Source organism: Mastigoproctus giganteus, chromosome 2 (genome assembly GCF_048544385.1).
Source record: "Mastigoproctus giganteus isolate SK-2022 chromosome 2, ASM4854438v1, whole genome shotgun sequence".
NCBI lineage: Eukaryota > Metazoa > Arthropoda > Arachnida > Uropygi > Thelyphonidae > Mastigoproctus > Mastigoproctus giganteus.
This window is the reverse complement of record NC_143576.1, coordinates 224,722,148-224,747,846: the sequence shown is the minus strand read 5'-3', so window position 1 is coordinate 224,747,846 and position 25,699 is coordinate 224,722,148. Positions and strand designations below refer to the sequence as shown.

The 25,699-nt window shown below is 36.9% G+C and overlaps 1 protein-coding gene across 1 annotated transcript in view; it reads right to left on the bottom strand.

The window, feature by feature from the left end:
- mRpL46 (mitochondrial ribosomal protein L46) overlaps positions 1-25,699 on the bottom strand; it is a 53,921-nt gene that overhangs the window by 10,302 nt on the left and 17,920 nt on the right. The window contains exons 2-4 of the mRNA XM_090390189.1: positions 19,739-19,916; positions 18,443-18,579; positions 4,889-5,031 (exon numbers count right to left, since the gene is read on the bottom strand). Of these exons, the coding sequence (XP_090246315.1) occupies positions 4,889-5,031; positions 18,443-18,579; positions 19,739-19,916 (458 nt within the window). The remainder of the gene's footprint in view (positions 1-4,888; positions 5,032-18,442; positions 18,580-19,738; positions 19,917-25,699) is intronic.

Sequence of the window (25,699 nt, the reverse complement as noted above, 5' to 3'; positions counted from 1 at the left end):
AAAGGATTCCATTCCTGCAAGAATAATTTCACTGACACGATCTGAGCAAACGTTGACATCAGAAGTTTTGAAACAGTAATCCGACCAAGGAAAAGAAGAAAAGAAGTCTCGCAGGTCATACCATTTTGCATTCTTGTAATGCCAAACAACACAAGGTTTGGAACAGCCACGAGATAAAGGTTCCATAGGAGAAGAGACAATCACCAAGTTGTGATCTGAAGTGCCTAAAGGACCTCTCACTTCGACCGTGTACTTAGGATTGTTTGTGAGAAAAAGATCAAGCGTATTGGCTGTATGATTAGGATTGTCCGGTATTCTTGTAGGTAAATGAACAATCTGTGCAAGGTCATTAGTAATTGCAAAAGCCTCAGCATCTCGACCAGCTGGGTCGGTGTACCTAGAAAACGGAAGCCAGCTGGAGTTTTTAACATTAAAATCAACAAGGAAAATTACCTCACTGTTAGGAAAGTTGGACTGGAGAAAGTCAAGTTGTAAAGAGAGGAAGTCAAAAAGCTCCAAGTGATTAGTGGAGTTGGGAGAACGATAGAGACAACAGATGAATTTGACACAATGAGGTAGAGAGATTTTAAGCCAGAGAAGATCAAAGAGAGGAGATTCCAAATTGCCAAGTCTCTGACAGGGAATATCAGAACGGACATATGCACAAGTACCACCTTTGAGGCGAAAGGAATCATACAGCGAATAATTTGGGCATCTGAGATGAGCAGTAGTTGAATCAACCGATAACTGAGATTCTGTCAGAAAAAGTACATGGGATTTGGCAGACTGGAAGTGGAAATGGACATCGTTGAGATTAGAATTGAGACCACGTATATTTGTGAAATGAATTAGGAAGTGCTTGAGAGGTTTAGATATTTTGACAGGTAAGCTTGCTCTATTAGTTTGACAATTCATGGTGTATTCAATAGTAAGAAAAAGCGAGTGGGGCATGCTGTATGAAGTAATGAAATTTTTGGATAGGGCGTACACATGATAAGAATATACCCAGCTCCTTGACATAACGTGGCCTTGACAATGCTACCCGCATACACACTACCCGGACTCCCTCCAGTCACTATCTGGCAGAGTAGAGGTAGCAAGATTATACACTAGCTAATCCGGAAGCCTCCTAGAGAGTTACCAATAGGTTTGGTCCGGTGTACTAACTAGTGGCCAGCCTGCGAACCCCGTTTTAGAGCTGTACCCTCGAAATGTGCTCTGCTATATGAGATTGACATTCTGCTGCTTAGCTGATGAAGTCTGATTTTCCTGCATTTGTCTAGAATCTTTTGGGCCTTTGCAATTTGCTCTGGAGAGGTGGAAGTCTTTGAGTGTCCTGAACATAAAGTCATCAGCCACAGATTCTCAACCTTTAATGTACCTGTGCCACTTGAAAATTACAGTCTTCTTCAAACACCTGTCTCCATAAACCTATGGCATTTCTCTCACAATCACTGTAGCACTCGTATCACGTCAAACACAATAGTGCACATCAAAACATAGCTCAGTCTTTAAATCTACCATTATACAGTTCACGAAATAGTTCACACTTACAGCACATAACTTAAGGCCACTTTGCAAAAACCAGAAAAAATGTCAGAGCTTGCAACTAGGTCAGTATATTCTTGAACATACTCTCTCCTGCAGCCTACTGGAAATCTGCCAAAAATTGCAGTTTCTTAAATTATCCGCTTCTGTAAGAATTATTCATTTTTCCTGGTTTTTAAACAATAGTGTATAAGGACTACATTGTTTATGAATTAGAAAAGTAAAACTGTCATTATACTTAAGCATTATTCAATTTTTTAACTTGGGGAGTTAAATCATTATTGTTATAACTGAAATTAACCAATTCTTCAAATAAGCCTCATGGGATGAGAAAATAATCAAAAAATAGTAAGTGTAACAATATAATCCCAACCTGATGGAATGGCAAAGTCGATTGACTCTGTAATTTTAATGCTTTTAGCTCTGCTTCACTGTTTTATCAGTATACTGATTTTATTTAATATTATGCCCGATGTAGCCAAGTGGTCAGGAGCGAGAGCGCAACAGCACATGCTCTTTGAGTTAACTGTGGTTCAAGCCTGTGTGATTACTGAATATGATTAACAATTGTATTCATGATTTATTATACCTTTGACCTGACAATTGTGCTGGAGTATAAACAAAGACATTATTTTAAGTATATTTTCTTTTAATAAAAACTATTCTGTCATTCATTATATTGTTGCAGTTATTATGAGTCATTATGGGAATGACAGCATGAATATTCAAGTGAGTACTGTAAGAGTTATACTTAAACAGTAAATCCTCCCACAAACTTGATGTTACCATAATGATAACGTATACAACCTATTTATGACAAGTATGGAGAAAATCAGTAACAACAATAATACAAAATACAAAGGTCAATTTACAAGTATTCCATGGTGTGTTACAAGTATGATTAAAAAAAACAGAGCAGACAATCCATTTATTCTGAAATGAAACTATTCCACTACACCAAAATGTATATCAGTAGTGGCAACTTTTGTTAATTACAAATACTTTACAATAGCTTTTAATTTTTTATCATAGATAATTTTTTAACCTTTATTCCTACTATGATTTTGAAGAACTTTATTCCTACTTCTGGCCAATCAGTCATACCAAATTAGTTAGCCCTGATAACAAGAAACTAATTTTCTGGTCCAAAGGTCATTCTGATGCACAGTATAATCATCACACTTTGCACAGTGATATATACAGTACTTCGGTTATCCCTCACTAATCCGGTTACAGTTAACAAATCCAGATGTCGGATAATCTGAATCGAAATTTAAAAATTCTGTTCACAGTTGAGTACTTTGAAAGACACAGGATTTAAGAAGGCAGATGAGTTACTCTGACTGTGCAGAGAGAGAGATGGACCATACGTTACATTGTCTTGTGTATTGTTCAGTATTGTTTTTGACTCTGAGTTGGACAGATGTTATTGTTTCATTTGCATACTTTTTATACATATATAAACCGATGAGCCAAAACATTACGACCACCTACCTAATATGATGTTAGTCCTCCGCGTGCAGCCAAAACAACTCGTACCCAGCGAGGTGTGGACACTACAATATTTTTAAATGTGTCTTGTGGTATCTGGTACCAACACATAACCGGCAGATCCTTTAACCACTGTAAGGTCCATGGTTGAGATGCCGCAGATCGGAGTTGCTGTTTCAACACAAACCACAGATGCTCGATGGGATTGATGCCTGGGGAATTTGGAGGCCAGGGCAATACCTGGAAGTCTTCCTCGTGTTCCGTGAACCAGTCTCGAATGATCTGGGCGGTGTGGCATGGCACATTGTCCTGCTGAAAGATGGCACCACCAGAGGGGAAGACTTGCCATGAAAGGGTGTACCAGGTTAGCAATGATGTTTAGGTAGATAGTAGACAGAGTGCCCAGCACATGGATGACAGAAAGCAGGATATCCCAGCAAAACATCGCCCAAAGCATGACACTGCCGGGACCAGCTTGTTTTCGTCCCACGGTGCATCCAGGTGCCATCACTTCCCTAGGTAAACGACACACACGTACCCGGCTGTCCACATGGTGCAACAGGAAACATGATTCATCAGACGACCCTCTTCCAATCACTCAAGGTCAAGTTTTGATGCTTGCGTGCCCATTGTAGGCGCTGTCGCAGGTGAACTGTAGTTAGCATGGGCACTTGGAGCGGCCTGCAGCTACGCAGCCCCATTTTCAGCAGGGTTTGATGTACTGTGTTCTGACACATTACTCCCATCACCAGTATTCCAATTACCGCCGAGTTGGGCCACAGTCACCCTTCTGTTGTCATGTACTATCCAGGGGAGTCTTTGCTCACCTCGAGCATCGATGAGCCGTGGTCGTCCAACACCTCATGGGTTTTCTCTCTGACCACTTTCGGTAGGTACTAACCACAGCTGACCATGAGCATTCCACCAGCCGTGCCGTTTCAGATGTGCTCTGACCCAGTCATCTGGCCATTACAATTTGGCCTTTGTCAAACTTGCTTAAGTCTGCTGCCTTTCCCATCTGATGAACAAGAGTAACACTGATTAACAGAGCTCCGTATCAGGTATTTTTTTATACCATGTCCCAACCCACGCCGTAGTTCACCTGCAGTTGCTTCGATTTGCATAATGACTCACTGGTCATAATGTTTTGGCTCATTGGTGTATGCACATAAGTTGAACATATTTTATATAATTATGGGTTGTAAAGAACTGAAAAATGGAATAAAAAGAAAACATGTTACTTTAACTATCATTAACAAGCTCAAAGTGACAGAACAACTTGAAAATGGTGTTCCTGAAAAAAAATTGCTGAAGAATTTGGTATTGGCCAATAGACTGTGTCAGATATTAAAAAACAAAACGAATCTATAAAGATGTTTCTTTTGAAATTCAATGTGGGAAGTGATAAAAACAGTGTATCAAATAGACAGACATTAAAAAAGCCAAAAGAAGTGTTGCTGGAAGAAGCTTGTTTAAGTGGTATTCACAGGAGTGATCAAGTGGTGTTTGGCGTGCATATAATACATTAATCCATCTATCAATGGATAAGTATACTGTCTTTTTATAATTTTTAAATAAAGGCTCTACAGTGATATATTTTTATTTATTTTCATCGGAACTACCTATATTTTTTTATTTATTTTCATTGGCACTACTTATATTTTATTTATTAAATTTTCCATTCATTTGTGTTCTAAGTTTTTGTTCTTTTAAGGCTATCTTTTGCTTAAATAATCCGGATGACTTATCCCCCAATTAATCCAGAATAGTGAGGGTTACTGTATAGGGTTACTAATGCTAATATATAATCTAAAAGATTTTAACAAGGCATATGAAACCTACTACAAACCTGTCTTAAAGTTTCTCCTTCCTGATGCCTACTTGTTGGCAAAATCCATTTAAATTCATCTCCTAACTTCTGTTTTGCTATGAATAAGAGGTAATGATCCAGTTTTCTCTCTAAGGACTTTTGGTTATTAATTTTATCAGCTTCTGTATTGAAAATAAAAGGATATTAATATTTTGGCATTAACTTGGCAATATTTTTAAATACTGGATGATTGAGAAAAGATAAAATTGTGCACTGACTGTATTAAAATTATCCTAAAAATGCAGGAAATATTTAGGAGGAAGATGAGTCAGAAAGAAAATCTTTTCATACTAAAAGCAGCAGAGATAATATCCATTTCAAATAATCCTATCTAAGAAAAATTAAAAAGATAGTGTTTAATTTTACATTTAGCAGGTTTTACACTTAATTCAATATAAAATATTAAAAGGATGTTTTGACATGAGTAACCAACCTAAAATGCCAGTGTAGAACAAAGTTTATTTTGGAAAGAGCAATCTGGTTACTCACTTTTCAAAATAAAAACTTTTGCAACGTTTATAACAATTTTGTTGAATGCAAATCCATTAAATCTTTAAGCGTGTTTGCAAAGTTGTGTATTTTTTTTTGTTAGACATTTTGCAGAGTTCATTTTATCTCCAAATTAGAAGCTATTGTATGAGCATTTTTTCTCAATAAACCTCTAAAACTAAAACATCATATCTGTATTGACATTTTTTTTCAAACTTGCGTAATCAATTAGCTGCATGGGCTAATTTTCATATCAGCATATCTAATATGGCTAAAGATAAATATTACATTTTGATATACTTGTTTCTTGTCACATACAAAAGTTTAGATCTGAAATGAGATTTGAAAGGCATCATGTATCTTAACAAACGTGAATCATAGCAGGCACTCTGTAAACAAACTAGAAAAGGACTCTTATTTCAATTGGAGATCAATAACAAATCATATTACCTTTACCTTTAATAAATCGTATTTGTTAAAGGTAAAAGCATGGATTTTAATTTCAATAAAGAAAAATATATATATAACAGTTTAAGATACCACTTGCCTCTATCAACCGAATGGATGGGAATTATGAAATACCTTTAGTATTAGTAGAGGCATATGATGCAAGAAAGCAAGCTCATTCAGCATCAGCCAAAAAAAAAAAAAAAGCACAACCACTACTCCCATTTCACCCCTCTGTTCGTTCGAAATACCTGTCCAGCTGAGCCTTAAATTTGTTTAGGCTATCAACTTCAACAACAAGTGATGGAAGTCTATTCCACAAACCAACTGCCCGCTGGCTAAAGGCAAATTTCCGCACATCTATCCGACATCCGTCCTTCCTCAATTTGAATTTATGCCCTCTCAGGTGATTATTCTGAGCAAGAGGAAGAATCCCATTGGCATTGAGCATGCTCAAGCCATTCAAAGCCTTGTACACCTCTATCAGATCACCTCGCCGATGCCTAGTCTCCAGACTCTGTAATTTGCAAAACTTAAGCCTTTCTTCGTAAGAGCAACCCTTTGTTCCATTCACTAATCTTGTTGCCCTTCTCTGTACTCGTTCCAGCAGCTCTACATCCTTCTTGAAATGAGGCTTCCAGACCTGTATACAGTACTCAAGGTGTGACCTGACCAATGCCTTATACAAGGGAATAATCACATCCCTATCCCTGCTAGAAAAATTCCTGTATATCATTGACAAGACACCATGAGCTACTTTTGCAGCTCATCTGCACTGCTCAATTACCCCCAATCTGCCTGCACAATTACCCCCAGGTCCTTTTCATTCTCTACCACTGTCAGCGTAGTACTACAGAGTTGATATGTTGATCTGGGGTTACTGTTTCCCATATGTAGTACTTTACATTTGTCAATGTTAAACTTCATTTGCCACCTCTCAGCCCATCTGCTCAACCTTTCCAGATCCTGTTGTAGCAGCATAGCATCAGTAGTGTCCTTAACAACCCTGCCAACCTTTGTATCGTCTGCAAACTTGGACATTAAGCTTGATATACCATCATCTATATCATTTATAAATACAGAAAACAACAATGGACCCAACACTGAACCCTGAGGAACTCCACTAATAACGTTAGTCCACATTGAGCAGTGTCCATTGATTACCACTCTCTGTCTTCTGCCACTCAACCATCCCTTTATCCATAGCAGCAATTTGCATCCAATGCCACACTGCTCCAATTTGTGCAGCAGTCTTCCATGCGCAGTATCAAAAGTCTTTCTAAGATCCAAATATATAATATCAAAGTTATTCCCTGCATCCAGTTCTTTTGTGACTACATCATAGTATCCAATCAAATTGGTCAGACAAGACCTGCCCTTAACAAAACCATGCTGTGTCTGAGCTAGAACTAAATTCTTGTCCAGATGATCCTGCAGTGCTTCTTTAACCAGTGCCTCCATTAATTTTCCTGGAACCGAAATTAAACTAACAGGTCTATAATTACTTGTGTCAGCCTTTGATCCACCTTTGTGAATTGGTGTTACATTTGCACATCTCCAGTCTTATGGGTACCTCCCCTGAGTCCAAAGAAGCTCTCATAATTATGGCCAGGGGTTTGCTTACTTCCTTTGCTGCCTCCTTTAATATAACTGGATAGATCCCATCCACCCCGGGTGCCTTTTTTATGTTTATCATCAACAATTTCTCCTCCACTTTCCTCTCAGTTATTAGAAAATCATCTAGCTCACTGCCAATGTTTACTTCACCTACGACATTCCCTTCCTGAATAACTCCTCATGTGTGAATGTAGATGCAAAATACTCGTTTAGATTGTTAGCCACCTGAGCAGAAGCCTCAACTGTTGAACCATCAACATCCAGTGGACCAACTGATTCATCCCTTTCCTTCTTGAGTTTAAATAGGTAAAGAACTCTTTTCTATTTTTCTTTGCATCCTTTGCCAAGGATTTCTCATAATCTGCCTTTGCCTGCCTAATCTCCTTTGCGACTTGGTTACAGACTAACTTATATCTATCATAGGCTTCTATGTCACCCATTAATTTGTACGTATCCCATGCATTTTTCTTCTCTGCCATATGTCTCATTAGTTCATCTGACAACCATTTAGGCCTAAACCCTGAACAATATTTCTTGGTTGGTATGTAAAGCCTGGTAGCTTCCAAGATTAGTTCCTTGAATGCTTCCCATTTTGAATTTGCTGTTGGTAACATCATCAGTTGGTCCCACTGTATAGAATTTAAATACTGTCTCAGCCCATCACAGTCGCCTTTACGAAAGCAAAAACCCTTCCCTTTATCCTGAAGGTGCTGTTCTCAAGAGAGAGAGATTCCTTTGGATTGGAAAAGCATTACTATATCACCAATCCAAAGAAGCAGTTCTAAGAGCAAAGTGGCAACTATAGATTGGTCAGTCTGACCAATCTGTAGTAAGGAAAATCATGAAAGCATTGATTAAGAAATTGAATAAGGAATGGTATTCCCAAAGATGCATAACATGGTTATGTAAAGAGAAAATGTTAATTAATCTGGTTAGCTATTTTGACAGTGTCACTCAGGAGTTGGATATAGAAAATAATTTTGGCATTGTTTACTTGGACTTTAGCAAACATTTGTTTCTGTCCCACACAAGAGTTTACCGTAGCTGCAGACATATTTGGATAATAGGTAAGATCCTTAGATGGATTAAAGAATGGCTACTGGAGAGGGGGTTGAAAACTGTGATTAATGGTTACTCTTCAGACTAGGCTAGACTTAGAAATGGGGACCCTGAGGAGTCTGTGCCGGGTCAGCTGTTTTTCTGATTTTATTAAATGACTGACAAAGGGATACAGAGCTTGTTTTAAAATTTTGCAGATAATGCAGAGATTAGGAGGTGGTGAACAGAGCTGGGCAGTGCTCCATGATGACCAGATTTCAGGACAACCAGTAATGGTCAGATAATGACAACTTTGTTTTCATGCTGCAAAAAAATAGCAGAGAAATAGCAACTCTAAAATAACTTACACACTTAGAGGGGTTGAATTAAAAATGGTAGGATTTGGAGATTATGAAATCCTCCATGCAGTAGACACAAGCAGCAAAGAAGGCCAATGATATATTCATTGGCATAATGATATATTGTACATTTGCTTGTACAGATAGAGAGGTCATAATCCTACTGTAAGACTGCAACTTGGAATACTGTATACAAATATGGAGGCCACACCTAAAAAAAGACACTGAGCTACTTGAAAATGTCCAAAGACAGGCAATGTGCCTTGTGCAACTGACAAAAGGGCAACCATATGAGGAAAGACTTTGAATACAGGGGGTAGCTTCTTAAGGAGTATATATAAGGAATAAAAACCAAACTAACTACTATGTTTTTACATGTACCATCAAAGAAATTATTCAACATGACAAACACCGGCTTATATGTCCTGACTTTTGGTTCTACTGTGTAAGCAGGTCTATCCTTCTTCACCATGCATTTCATTATATCATTATGTGTAATGTGCTTATATATGTCTGAACTGGAGACATATATAAGCTGGAGTGAGAGACAACTAGATTTGAACCTCTGAAAAAATCTTATTAGCTGCTGTGTTGATTTCCAAGCGACCTCTCTAGCAATTATCCATGAGAGAGGATGGGGAGGTTCTAAAATGTGACACACCCACCATTCATTGTACCTGACAATATTTAAAATATGGACTCTGTGGCCAATTTCATGATTTTTGCTGTAAATAAAATTTCAACTTTACTTACATGTGAGAAGATCTTGTTTGTGATGGAAGTGCAACGTTGAACCAATAACAATTATTAATTTTTCAGTGCAAACACTTGGTAGTAAAACAGAAAAAATAATTCCCATAGCTAAAATTTCTAGACAAAAAGTTATTATTTATTTTGAAATAGAAAGTAAGGAATTGTACACAAAAAACTACTACCTTATTCTTCATAGATCACAATACGAATTTTCAAAAAATATTTTTTTTTTGCTATCAGCACTACCAAATTAATCTTTATCTTCCTTATTTTTATAGTTTCTGAAAATATTGATCAGGTGTGTATAATGTATTGGGTAACTTCCAAAATACTACACCAGTCACTTAGTTTTTCATATCACAGAAATGTGGCATGCATTAATTTGCATGACAATCAAACCATGAGATGTATCAATTTATTTCCTGAAATTTAAAATGAAACTTGTGATATATAAATATTTTTATTTCAGCTCTGTGATTTGCAAAAAATACAAATATAAATTTAGAATAGTTGCAAATATGCCACAAAAATGTTCACCAATGACTCAGGAAAATGCCAGGCATTTTGAAGGAAACACATTAACATAAAGATCTCTAAGCCTTTGCATAATGTATCCTAGTATCATCTTTGGTGCATTGTCAAGATCTGCCAGTTATGAATCTGTTTTTTGCCTGTTGCCAAAACTGAGACTAAGATTAAATAAAGAGTTCTGAAAAGTGCCCAGGATTTGGTCAGTTGTTAAAGCTTTTTTATTATGTATTCAGGAGAAGCACAAGGACACTTTCCCAAAAGATTTTAAGTACCTCACAGGAAATTTTGACTAATTACATAAGAGGATGCCCCAGATTTTGCATAAAACATAAAACTGTCAAGAAATCTGAATGCTTAATGTGTGAAAATCTCCCTGACACCTGTCAAGATTTTCCAGCTATCATGTAGAAAAATTTTAAAAATGCCCCAAGGGAAATCCTGAAAACAGGGTATGATCTGAATGCAAAGGGTTTTAGATTCCTTTATGTAATCATTTTTTATTCTAATATGTAAGGTATCCCTTAGGCTATTGATAAAAATTTCCAATGCATATCAGTACTTTTTTTTTTTTTTTTTTAGGTATCAACAAATTAATTAAAAGAATGGCACTTTCTCCCACAATTCAATTTTAGTATAGTTTATTGGTAAACTGTCAGACATACAGTACAATAACATAACTAAAGTAGGAATTGGCAACATTTTTGGATTCTGCTTTGAAATTCAATCTTAAAATAAAATTGGGGTTATTAACTAAGTTTTTTTTTGCTTTTTTCAGTATAATGTGAATTTTGGTCTCAACCTTAATTTTGCTAAAACTAATTATGTTCCCTTTTCTTATTTATCTACTCAACTTCCTGTGGTTTTAAATTGTGTTCATTCAATAATCTTAATTGTGTTAAGTTTCTTGGTGTAAATCTCAATGCTAAATTATCTTTTTGCTTTTCATTATTCCCAAATGAATTAAGAAATTTCTGGGCAATGAAGACAGCTCTTGTACTGGTTGTCTGTAATAATAATATTATTCAGAATATTTTCATATTTATTTATAATCATCTTCCTAACTTTTGTTTGTTTGTTTTTTTGCACTTTTTTTTATTCTGATGTTGTTTAATTGTAAATTATGATGTCCTTATGCCCATAAAAGACATCTATTGTACAGTAATCTTATATTAATATCTTGTGATTAGGTGACAATTAAAGACAACTTCTTGGCTACTAAAACATTTTGTGGTTTAAAATGATGGTTTACTGTGCTGGAACTTTATATCATAGATGATCTGTGCCTATAATTCAATCTAACCTGACTAGGAGAAAGAAATGCATGTGACAGAGGTAATGGCAGAAGTTCCGAAACATGATGCTGATAACAAAGTAATACTCATGGTAATAATAATGTATTAAGTGGTAGCCATTGCTTAATTAAATGTTTTAATACTCTATTTTACTGCTCTTATTGTGTGGAGTAAAAGAGCTTAAAATTTTGCTGTGTCAAAAATGACACTGTGACAGTGGAAATTGATTAAAGCTTATTTAGAGCCTGAAAAGCCCTTGAGTACCACTGCTAGAGATTCAGATAACTCTATTGATGGAAAGTGATGGTGAGGGAAATCCTAGCTTCCTGGAACTCTGATTTATTGTGAAAATATTTTAAGTGATGGTAAATACCACCAAACTAAAGCAGTTATGTCACTGAGTCCTCCTCAGTGACATAACTTTTCATCCTATGGATGAAAAGTATGGTTCAGTGAATGCTGTCCATTATTTCTGATGACCGGGTCTGCACTGCACATGATTTCATGATGCTGGATTTGTGAACTAAAACCCAAAAGATAAATGAAGTATAAATTTAATTATATGGAAAAATAAAGAATGATTTCATCTTCCAGGGTTGGGTTACATCTCAATAGAAACAAGGCACTGGCATCTGTAACAAACATGAGATATGGTTGTTCCAGATGGAACAACCATATGTATCTGGCATAGGACTATAGCCTTTAAACCCAACCTTTAACCCTGCCACCACAGGAGATAGGTTGAAAGGATGCAGTCTTATGCCATACAAATTACTAACAAACAAAGTACTTACGCACTGAAGTCTGACAACAAAATGAAAGCAAGGCAAAACTTCTTCAATGATCACCCCAAACAATGCCTTATAATGAAAACTTCGTCAGAGTGCATTGAGTGGGAATTATTACAACAAGAAGGGGCCCCAACCCATACTCTTCACATGATAGCTCAATACTATCAGAACTACACCTCTACAATCATAATTATAGGTTACCAGTATTTCTGGAAAATTTCCTCTTTCCAGATCTGCATTATTGTATTTCTCTGAGTTTCCAAGTGACCTGGAGCAGTCATGAACCTTCCACCCGGTTTAGGATATTTATCTTGTATTTTGTAATTTTCTGTCACTTTTGCTCATTTCCTATTTTCTTTGTGTAGGAATTTTCAGCTCATTATTATATATTTGCACTTTTTGAAGTTCTTCTAGTACTGGTAGAAGAAAGAAAATTGTTTCAACAGGTGTATATGGCCTTTCATTCTATGCCCAATTTGTACATATTTTTGCACACTTTGCAGTCATTCTATAATAGGAGCAAAACTGACTCACCAGTTTAGTGACCTCAGATGTGTTCATCACTTTCTCATGGTTTTTGCAAAAATTTTCTCTGTCCTATGTAATTTTTAATATTTTTCATTAGAAGGCACTGTGTGTGAGGGTGATCATTAAAGGACTTCTGCCTTGCTTTCTTTTTGTCTTAGACTTCACTGGATAAGTACTTCAAAAGTCATTCATCTTTTGGCTTGCAGTTCACAAATCCAGCAATGTGAAGGTATGCACCACAAAGAAGGCCAGGTCATTTCAGCAAGCAAAAAGAATCTCTGGCTCTTCATCTGAAACAAGCAAGGCTATTACAACCTTTCATACTCCAAAAAAATTCCTTAAAAATTAATTATTAGCCACCAGTAGGTGCACCTATTTCTGGACTGATGCTGATCAAGAGGTTTTTATGAAAAGATGGCAATTACAGGTACATACAGGTTTTCAGATAGTTGTCTGCATATTTCAATCTTTATCATGGCATATATTTAAACCATGGCTAACCAGAAGAAGCTAATGTATGCAGTGCATTATATTTCAGGCAATTTTATCTTTTTTCTGAAATTAATTTTTTTCTTTTTCTGTGATTTATGGAAGTGAAGTAAATATACTTACTTCCTTATAAATTAATTATTAATAATAAATAAGTAATAAATTAATTACTGTATAATATTTATTACTCTCCTGCCATATATTTTTTTTGTTTCTTTTCTCTCTACAAACATATTTCACAAGCAACACTACATTAATGAGTCTTACACAACAACATAAAAAATAATGTATAAACCATCTAAAGCTAACAATCCCTATCTCTTCCATCATGCAGTATGAATGATGACTTTTGAAGTTATGATGAACATCGTAATGAGATCCAATATTCCTTACATTTCGAGGGTACAGCTCTAAAACGGTGTTCGCAGGCTGGCCGCTAGTTAGTACACCGGACCGAACCTATTGGTAACTCTCTAGGAGGCTTCCGGATCAGCTAGTGTATAATCCTGCTACCTCTATTCTGCCAGATAGTGACTGGAGGGAGTCTGAGTAGTGTGTATGCAGGGAGCATTGTCGAGGCCACGTTATGTCAAGGATCTGGGTATATTCTTACCATGTGTACGCCATATCCAAAAATTTCATTACTTCATACACCACGTCCCACCCACTTTTTCTTACTATTGAATACACCATGAATTGTCAAACTAATAGAGCAAGCTTATTTGCGAAAAGATCTAAACCCCCCAAGCACTTCCTAATTCATTTCACACATATACGTGGTCTGAATTCTAATTTTAACGATGTCCATTTCCACTTCCAGTCTGCCAAATCCCAGGTACTTTTACTGATAGAATCTCAGTTATCGGTTGATTCAACTACTGCTCACCTCAGATGCCCAAATTATTCGCTGTATGATTCCTTTCGTCTCAAAGGTGGTACTTGTGCATATGTCCGTTCTGATATTCCCTGTCAGAGACTTGGCAATTTGGAATCTCCTCTCTTTCATCTTCTCTGGCTTAAAATCTCTCTACCTCATTGTGTCAAATTCATCTATTGTCTCTGCCGTTCTCCCAACTCCACTAATCACTTGGAGCTCTTTGACTTCCTCTCTTTGCAACTTGACTTTCTCCAGTCCAACTTTCTTAACAGTGAGGTAATTTTCCTTGTTGATTTTAATGTTCACAACTCCAGCTGGCTTCCATTTTCTAGTCACACCGACCCAGCTGGTCGAGATGCTGAGGCTTTTGCAATTACTAATGACCTTGCACAGATTGTTCATTTACCTACAAGAATACCGGACAATCCTAATCATAAAGCCAACACGCTTGATCTTTTTCTCACAAACAACCCTTCTAACTACACGGTCGAAGTGAGAGGTCCTTTAGACACTTTAGATCACAACTTGGTGATTGTCTCTTCTCCAATGGAACCTTTATCTCATGGCTATTCCCAACCTCGTGTTGTTTGGCATTACAAGAATGCAAAATGGGATGACTTGCGAGACTTCTTTTCTTCTTTTCCTTGGTCGGATTACTGTTTCAAAAGTTCTGATGTCAACATTTGCTCAGATCATGTCAGTGAAATTATTCTTGCAGGAATGGAATCCTTTATCCCACGCTCCACTTTAAAATCTTGTCCTTTATCTAAACCTTGGTTTTCCAATAAATGTGCTAAGGCTGTTCAAGAGAAGAATGTTGCATATCATAATTGGCTTGTTTCTAATTCTTCAGTTTCATTTTCTGCGTACACCAAAGCCCGAAACAATTGTAAAGCAGTTATTAATCAGTCCAAACTAGAGTTTGAACAGGCTAAGAGTAGAAAACTTGCTTCTACCTAGGGAAGGTTTCTACCTAGAAACCTTCCATCTGATCAACGATCGCCAGTATGGATTCCGTCAGTGTCGATCCACTGGTGATATTCTGGCTTATGTTACCCATTTATGGACTAATTCAATGGAAAGGTTCAGTGAAATACAAGTAGTTGCTCTTAACATCTCAAAGGCTTTTGATCGTGTTTGGCATAAAGGTCTTCTAAACAAGCTTCCATCTTATGGTTTGCCAACTGTTTTTAGTAATTGGTTATCCAGTTTTCTCTCTGATCGTTCACTGAGGGTGATGGTAGATGGTTCTCTGTCTTCTAACTTCTCCACTAATTACGGTGTCCCACAAGGTTCAGTTCTTTCCCCCACTCTTTTCGTCTTGTATAGTAATGACCTTCTTCCTTTGATTGGAAATCCTATCCATAGTTTTGCCGATGATAGCACATTGCATTCCACTTTCCATGTTGAGAAACCTTGTTCTGCTCAATCAGCTTCAACTTCTCGAAAATCTGCTACCAATTCCTTAAATGCTGATCTTCAGGTAATTCCCCAGTGCGACAAAGACAACTTAATTGATTTCAACCATTCTAAAACTCAGTCTTGTCTTATATCTTGCAAAAAGGATTCTTCTGCTCCTATGCTTATCTTTAGTGACACTCCAATTTCTAGGCAAAATGATATATCTCTTTTGGGGATTACCCTGACTTCTAATCTCTCTTGGCACAAGCACATTACAAATATTGCTTCCTCTACATCTAAAAAACTTGGTTTTCTCTTTCGCTCTCGGCGTTACTTTTCTTCCAAACAGCTGCTCACTCTGTATAAATCGAAAATCCGCCCTGCCATGTGGAATATTGTTCCCACATCTGTGGCGGAGCCCCCAGAACCTGTCTTAGGCTTCTTGATTCCATTCAGAAGAGGGCAGTTAGGTTAATTAATGATTCATCTTTAAGAAAGTCTCTCCACTCGCTCTCTTTTAGATGTACTGTTTCTGCTGCATGCCTCTTCTACAGATACTTCCATGGGCACTGTTCTTCTGAACTGGCTTCTATAATTCCCGCTCTCTCTTTCAAAACAGTCCAAACATGTGCCACCACCAGCCAACATCCATTTATTGTCCAATTCCAAACTCACAGAACCAACTTTTCATCTTCCTCGTTTATTCATTCAACTGCCGTTTTCTGGAACAACCTTCCTTCATACTTATTTTTTGAAAATTACAGTCTACAGAAGTTCAAGTCCAATGTCAACAAATATCTTCTTTCGTCTTCTCAACCTCCAACCCAAGCACGGTACTAAGTACTATAGGTTCTAATACATGTTTGGGGTTTACATAAAAAAAAAAAAAAAAAAATTAAAACTACATTTAACCCATGAATTTAGTTTTTATATACAAATTGCTGGAAAAAATAAATAATAATTTGCTGGATTTCTATTTGATTTAAATAAAATTTCGAATGGCTCAACAAACATTTTTAAAAAACCCAAATATAAATTTCCACAAAAATTTGTCTACTGGGATCTGAGTTGTTAGATGTGGATGGAGAAACAGACAGACACAGTGAATCCAATAGGCACATATGCATGCATATATACACTGTGCTGCCACTTTATTAGGTACATCCCTGCTGTGCACACAAATGGTTTGTCCCACAATGTTGCAAGGCACGTGACAGTTGTGGATATAAATGCAACCTTTCTAGTATCAGTTAAGCATACAAACCATAGAAAGAATGGGGAAAAGGAGTGATCTAATGGACTCTTGAATGTGGCATGGTAGTAGGTGCAAGGTGTGCTGGGGAAAGCATCTCTAAAAAGGCAGTTCTCCTGAACTTTTCACGCACCACAGTTTCAAGTGTGTATCGAGAATGGTGCAACAAACAGAAAACATCCTCTCAATGGACTCCTGTGGAAGAAAATCGCTTGTTGATGAGAGAAGTCAGAGGAGGATGGCTAGAATTGTGCAAGCAAACAGACGGGCCACAATTTCGCACATCACATCAGAATACAATCTTGGTGTGCAGAACAAAATATCGCAACGGTAACTTCATTGATAACAAAATATTGTTATCAATGAAGAACAAGAGGGCATGCCTCCTGTGGGCACAGCAACACCAGCACTGGACTATCGAGGACTGGAAAACAGTTGCTTGGTCTGATGAGTCGAAGTTCCTGGTGCATCATGTTGGTGGAAGGCTCAGAATTTGGCAAAAACAACATGAATCCATGGACCTGTCGTGTCTGACGACTAGTGTGCAAAGTGGTGGGGGCAGTGTATTTGGTGTGGGGAATGTTTTCTTGGCACACGTTGGGTCCATTGATACCCATAGATTCATGTCTGAATGCCACATCAGACCTAAACATCGTTGTTGACCAAGTGCATCCGTTCATGTTGACAATTTATCCTCAGTCAGATGGTTACTTCCAGCAGGATAATGCACTGGTGCACAAAGCCCGAATCACTATGGAATGGTTCCAGGAACATGACAATGACTTTTCTTTGCTGCAGCCCGCTCAGTCCACAGATCTCAATCCTATTGAACATCTTTGGGATGAGCTGGAAAGGGCTGTTCATTCCAGGCCTACACCTCCGTCAAATCTCAAGGAACTGCGTGACACACTCATGTCTGCATGGTACTCCATTCCTGCACGTCTTCAGCATTTTGTTCAATCCATGTCTAGACGAATTCAGGCTGTTTTGAAGGCTAAAGGAGGCTCAACACACTACTAGGTAGGTGTACCTAATAAAGTGGCAGAACAGTGTATATGCAAAGACACCTAAAAATCAGCTATCCAGCTTCCTTGTTTCCTTTGCCAATTAGTAAAGCTTATAATATTTATAATATAACAACAATAATTGCTCATGACCAGTTAACAACCATTTACTCATAGTATTTAGGTATAACATTATTCTGAGTACAAGATTAAGCATACTGTAATCCTAGGTACCTAACAAAAACTACACATGTGTTTTAGCTGTTATAGAAAATGGTTGAAATTAAGTATTGCTAATAACCATATTTGCCTTGAAGACTGAATTCAAAATGCTGCTTGGTTTCTAGTTTGGTATATGAAATTCCATTGGGAATATTGTACTTTTGATGGTTTACTAACAAAACTAAAATAAACCTAACTGAACCATATGGGAAAGTTTCATTCTTTAATCAGTTAATCAATTCACACATAAAAAGTCCAACACTTTTTTTTTTTTTTATATTTCCATTCTGATAGATTTTTTAACATTTGGATGCACTACTTCAAGAAGGGAAATTCAAGTAGCACAGTGTAGCATTTTTTGGATATTACCCAACATACTTTGTCAACAACATCATACTGAAAACTTTTTTCTGAAAGCAGTGAATATTTCAGAAATAGAATACCTGTAACTCTTGAAGCTGGTTTAAATTTGTTGAATTCATTTATATACATATCTTCAAGATCTTGGGCTGTCGTAGACAGTGATGTATCAACATCTGTTTCATCAATAACTCCTTTCTTTAACCTTTCTGCACGTTTCCTAATTAAAAAAAAAAAAAAAAAAAAACCCTAAGAAAAGGTTTCCAGAACCAAAAACTAATGATCTATCATTTTTCTATTAATAATTAAAAGCAAAATGAAATACAAAAGGGCTTATATTATATAGAAGTGCAAATTTTAAACAGTTTGTTTTTCACATGAAAACTTGATTGATTTTTAGGCTTCTGTTTAAAGATACATTTTTGCATTTAATGAATATAATTTTGTTTTTCCTCCGGCTGCAATGAAAAACTGCATTTCTTAATGTATTTAACTTTTATTCCTAAATGTGTGATATCACTTTGGGTTCTTGGTCAAAATCTGGAACACAATGTCAACTTCCCTACTTTGCTGAATGGTTTCTGACTAGGATGGAGGAATTCCACATGGCTTTAGAACATCTTATGATTTCTGGTATTGGATAAATAACAGCAAATATCAATAAACATTGGTCATGGGGAATATTCTCCATGTATTTTAAAAAACTCCTCTCCAATACCAATATTACTTTACTGTTTGGTGTGAGTTCACAGCAAACTTCATAAGTGGATCATTCTTCTTTGAGGAGATTCTTGTGTGTGTGATTCAGAAACATGCCATTACAGGTTAATATTATTGTGATCCTCTCCTTAACAAAAAAGAGGGCACACATGCATGCATGCACGCACTCAAATTTACATAAAACATATGTAAATATCATTTAAAAACTGGAATATGGCAAATACATACTGTTCAATAAAATAAGGGCAATACCAGATAGGGTTTCACATACTCTATCCTATGTTCAGAACATTAGGCTAGAAGAAAAGTGAAGTTTTCTAAAGCTGTCATGATGTGTATATTTTTATGTATAAACATGCTATATCGCTTTTATTTATTCAGCCTTAAAACTTTATTTATTAATATGGTTTTCATTTATTTTAACATTATCTTTTTTCTTTTTTAAAACAGACTAGTTTTATTGTATTTTTTACACAGCTGGTTTGTGAAAGAAACAATATGGTATATTACTATTGCACTGTCCTTGGTTTATCTTTTAAGGTACTGAAATAGAAATACATCTGCAATTAATTATTTTATTTATATAAGTTTATAATAAACAGTAAGGGCACAGTAAGCATTAACAGATAATTTTGAAAGTAACGTGAAATAATACTTACAAATCGCCTTTATGTTGGAGTTCATGGTCAGAAAGAAGACTGTTTTCAACTTCTATCTGCTGTATCATGTCAAAATATTTTTTTTCAAGGGTGGTCATTTCTGGTGTTATCATAGGCCTTCGTTCAAGACAAAGGGCACCAACAATATGCCACTGAGACAGCTTCTGTGTCTGAATCACTGAAACAAATCCAAGAGATCAAAATAAGAATAATTGAAATAATATATGTTAATAAATACACATATAAAAATATTTTGGAAGTAAGTATATACTTCAAATTTAGTACAATCATTCAGTAATATGAGAATCAGTCAAAAGGTCATGCCTCCTATTTTTTTTTCTCCTTGAGTCACTGCCATGTATAATTATATATACATATTCTTCATTTAGAAGATTTTCAGTCTTATTTCTTAACTAATCAGGAACCCTTTGTTTCTGATCAGCTGCTCAGAAGAAAAACTGATTTTGGTTAACATTACATTTTCTTGAAATACACTGAAAGGACAGAATTCATGAGATACCTAGTTCCTGGGCAACAGGATGCTGTCACCCCTCTCGCTAGTGGATGAACCCACTCCTTGGCAGGTATATAGGTACACACTGCATTCACATAGACAGTAATTCAATGTCAGTATGGATAAATGTGAGTTAACTAACTTTGAAAGGGATGATAGTGGGTGCCTGACGCATGGGTCACTATCATGGAGATGGTACAGAAATTGCATCATCCCCATTTGACAGTATCATGAGTGTATCGGAAATACTCCATTTCTGAAATAACATCTCAGAAACCTTTCTCCACCTGCTGTGGGTGGAGAAAGGTAGTGGATGAACAAGGCCATTGACGACTGTCTTGCATTGTTTCAGCAAACTGGAGAGTGACAGTGGCACAAATCACTGCCAACTTCAACGACGGAGGTGCCAGAAACACCTCCATCAATATGTCCAGCGATCATTAGCTGCAATAGGTAATGGGAGCCACCGACCCACCCGAGTCCCATTGCTAACACCATGACACAGGACTAAGCCTCAACTGGGTGAAAGAACATCGGCATTGGACCTTGGATAATTGGAGACGGGTCTCCTGGTCCGATGAGTCCCTTTTCCAGTTATTTCGAGTGGACGAGAGGGTGTGCATCTGTGGAAACCACATGAAGCTATGCACCCATCTTTTCAACAAGGAACTGTTCAGGCAGGTGGATGGCCAGTAATGGTCTGGGGCATGTTCAATTGCCACACGTTGGGCCCTCTGGTATGTCTAGACGCATATCTGAACAGTCCAGGTTACATGTCCATCCTTGCAAACCATCTACATCCCTTCATAATCATCGTGCACCCGCAGGGCAATGGACTCTTCCAGCAGGACAATGTGCCTCCCCACAGAGCCGCGGTGACTAGAACATGATTCTAAGAGCATTCCACAGATTTTACCACCATGGAATGGCCTCCCATTCACCGGACATGAACCCTGTAGAGCATCTTTGAGATGCTGTGGAAAGGTCCGTTCGAGCTTTGGATCCACCCAGGAATGTGATAGAATTATGGACAGCAGTGTAGCAAGCATGGATGGAAATACCTGGAATGCTTTTGTGAACTAGTGGACTCATGTCTTGCTGTGTGACTGCCCCTATCCAGGCGAAAGGTGGGCCTCCTCATTACTAGGTAGATATCCCAAGATTTCTGTCCACTCAGTGTAGTCCGTAAAGAATCGTATTACAGGTCACAAGCTATCACAGTATACACTGCTTTGATGGTAAAAATCCACACCTGTATATACTAAATTTGATAGACTTTATATTTCATTTTATGTATAATAATAAAGAAAATTGATTCCAAGAAAGAAAGCAATTTGATTACTACTGTATAAATTCTTTTAAAATTCTTCCAATTAGATCAGATTCCCATCCTTTTTTTTTTCGGATGTTATCTGTATCCGTAATTCAGTATATATCACAGCCCAATATGATGTCCTATAAGAATATGGGCATTCAGAATTAATTACAGTAATTAAAAATGAAAATCTCACTGAACTTCAGTTATTTATAAATGGATAACTGAGCAAAATACAAGGTGCATGTTACATAGAGCTAAAATAAAGATGAAGAAAAGTGAGTGTGGAATTGGGTCAGTCCAGTCATGATGATTATCGTTATTAATCTACAAAGAGCATATACATTATTGACTAAGGCAGGGTTTGAAAAATCCAGTTAACACAGAAAATTCAGCCTAGTGCCTAGTATTTTGCAAGTCAACGTAGCAACTGTGAAGTTGAATTGTCAATTGCAAGTTTTATGATTGCAGTGTTCCATTTAAGGATTAGTACAACTTTAGACAAAAAGACAAAACAGCGCAGAAAGGGGAACTATAGGAAATTTTGGAATTGGTGAAAGAAATGAAAGAGGTGAAAGACTTGTGGAATTTGCAGAATCTCAAGGACTGTCAGTAATGAACACTTTTTTCAAAAAAAGGGTGAACAGAAAGTGGACATGGAAGAGTCCAAATGGATTAACTACTAATGAAATCGACTTCATCCTCACTAACAGAAGATATATTGTGAATGATGTTACCGTCCTGAATAAGGTAAATGTTGGAAGTGATCACAGAATGGTAAGATGTTTTTTTTTTTTTTTTTTTGATTTGGTAGTTGTTGGCGCATCGGCTTCTGTGGCCATATTGCACCTCCCAAGGTTTTTGCAGTACTATGATCCAAGCCCGAGGCGGGAATCGAACCCGCGACCTTTGGGTTGCCGGGCAGGTACTTTACCCACTCAGCTAGCCCGGTCGGCCAAATGGTAAGATGTACACTTGATATAGATGTAGGAAAGGAAAAAACTGACTCGAGTAAATAATACAAAGGTCTTTGAGATAACAGAAGAGGAGAAAACGCAGTATGTACTGGAACTTAAGAACAAGTATGAGCTTCTGCAGACTGCTGAGGACCAAGATATCGACGAGGAATATTACAACTTTTTGAAAGTGATAAAGCCCAAGAAACCTATAGGGAAAAAGAAATCCAAAGAAGAAAAAATTAGTCAAGAAACACTTGTCACGATGAACCAAAGATGACAAATGAAAAGCAAGAAAAACACTGACAGGGAGAAAATTGAGTATACTGAGTTATGCAAAGCCATTAGAAAGAGAGTCAGAGAGGACATAAGAAGATTTAACACAAGAAAAATAGAACAAGCATTAAGGGAAAACAAAGGATTTAAATCAGCAGCCATGAGCAGTAATACAGAAAGACAAATGATACTGAAACTGAAGAATAGCGATGGTGTACTTATAAACAGCAGAGAAGACATAATTCAAATAGCAGAAGACTACTATAGAGAATTATACAAGGAATGAGGGAATGATACCAGCAGTGGGGAAGATGGATTGCAAAGTAGCAACACATACGACATACCCGATATTCTTCCTGATGAGGTAGAACATGCATTGAAGAAAATGAAGAATCGGAAAGCCCCGGGGGAAGATGCAGTTACTGTAGAGTTGTTAAAATTGGGAGGAAGAGACATAACACAAAAACTGGCAAGGCTCTTCACAAAGTGCATCTTCACCAATGCTTCTTCTCTAACATTGAATGAGTTCTTTCACATTTAGGTGGCAGTGAACATGTTACACAAAGTGTAAGAACACAAAGTGCTCTTCACAAAGTGCATTAGAAAAGGTGTGATGCCTAAGGAGTGGAATAATGCAATCATAGTTTTGCTGCATAAGAAAGGAGATAAATCAGGAATTGGAAATTATAGACCAATTAGCTTGTTATCCCACATCTACAAGTTGTTCACAAGGGTCATTACTAACAGATTAGAAAGAATACTTGATGGGAATCAACCGAAAGAGCAAGCTGGCTTTAGGACAGGATTCTCAACTATGGATCACCTTCAAGTAATATCACAGCTAATGGAGAAAGCAAATGAATATAAAACACCATTATGCCTGGCATTTGTGGATTATGAAAAGGCATTTGACTCCATACAGCATAAGGCAATGTTTCGGGCACTGGAAAGACAAGGCATTGATACCCCATATATTATGATTTTGAAGAAAATATATGAGAGTGCTACCTCCTTTATTAGACTAGACAAAGACAGTAGGAAATTTAAAATTGAGAAAGGAGTTCGACAAGGAGACACAATATCTCCGAAGCTGTTTACTGCTGCCCTTGAGGAAGCTTTCAGAAGATTAGACTGGTCGCAGAAAGGAGTCAATGTGAATTTAGAGTACCTAAACCATTTACGATTTGCAGATGACATTGTGGTCATAAGCCATGATCCCAAAGAATTAGAGGAAAATCTTAATCAGTTATGCACAGCTAGTAAGGATTTTGGACTCAAGTTGAATATGGCTAAAACAAAAGTAATGATGAACAAGTATGCCACAGAAAGGGAAATAATGATTGAAGGAGCAGTAATTGAAAAGGTGGAGTCATATACTTATCTGGGACAAGTTATTAGCTGTAATAATGATAAATGGCTGGAAGTCAAGAGAAGAATAAATTTTGGATGGATAGCATTCAGGAAATATAGTCACATACTGAAGAGCAATATCCCAGTTTGTCTGAAACGTAAAATAATGAATCAATGTATACTCCCCACCATGACTTATGGAAGTGAAACTTGGGCACTCACCAAAAGAATGGAAGAGAAGCTAAGAACTACACAGCGAAGAATGGATCGAATCATATTGGAAATCAGACTGTTAATAAGAAGAGAAACACATGGACTAGGCAACAAACTCAAGTAAAGGACATTCTTATCAAAACTAAAGAACTAAAATGGTCTTGGGCAGGACACATAGCTCGAAGACATGATGACAGATGGACTAAGAAAATAAGGCGGAGATGGATAGATGAAATTCATGAGTTTGTGGGTAGTAAATAGATGGCCAGTACTCAAAACAGAAGGAACTGGAAAGTTGCTGGAGAGGCCTTCATCCTGCAGTGGATTGAAAATGATGATGATGATGACAACTTGAGAAAGTTACAGTAAGACAGACTCATAGCAGGGAAGCTAAACTAATGAAACATTTATCTATTTGTATTTGTTCAGAGGGGAAAAAAAGTGAATATTTGAAGAATTTTAATTCATGAAAACATTATACTGTACTGTTTACCTTATGTGCTATTTTTTCATGCACAATAGTTATAAGTCAAGTGTTCATAACTCAGGGAATGGCCCAGTAATTTATCATTTCTTATGGTCTTTAAATTCATGGTGCCTTGATACGTTGGTTACATATATTCAGGTGTATAAGTTGACTTCTTTTTTTGCCTTGAAAACTCAAGCTTAATCATATATTAGCCAGATAAGTTATAATTATTATTATTATTAGCCATATAGTGGAAGGAAGCCTGAGGCTTATGCTGCACCAGCCTAAAAAAAAAATTCCCGAGTTACTCTGAGAGAGAGTAGAAGGAGGAATCACCAAGAAAGAGAAGAATGATGATATCCAGCTCAGGACCCTAGGTGTGCCAAGCCCATACTCACAAGATGTGAGCCCCTGGGGTGAAAATTGATCTTTCTCCCCTCCAATCCACCTTTACAGTCCTCGTTCACATCTCATGCAGCACTGTATTTTGGTAAAATGTGCATTAAGAACTGTGTACTTTTAAATTTAATTATTTCTGCTCTTTCTTCTAAAAGTTTATACTGTTACTTTTTATTCTGCACAGCAAACTGTAAAGGAAGCAGTAAGTATTTGTAGTATTCCCCCTATCTGGATCATGAAACCAAAGCCTAAAGGCATAGGTGACAACGTGATATGGCCCTTAAGGGCCCCATACACAATCAAACTTTAGTTTCAGTCAAGTTTGTAATTAACATTTTCTTATCCAATTAGAGTGCATACACACTGAAGCATACAGAAATGTGGGCAGTGAAAGTGATTACAAAGGTGAGGAAATACCATTGAATAAACTACAGTCAAGATTTTATTACTTGTTCCCTAAGAGCAATTA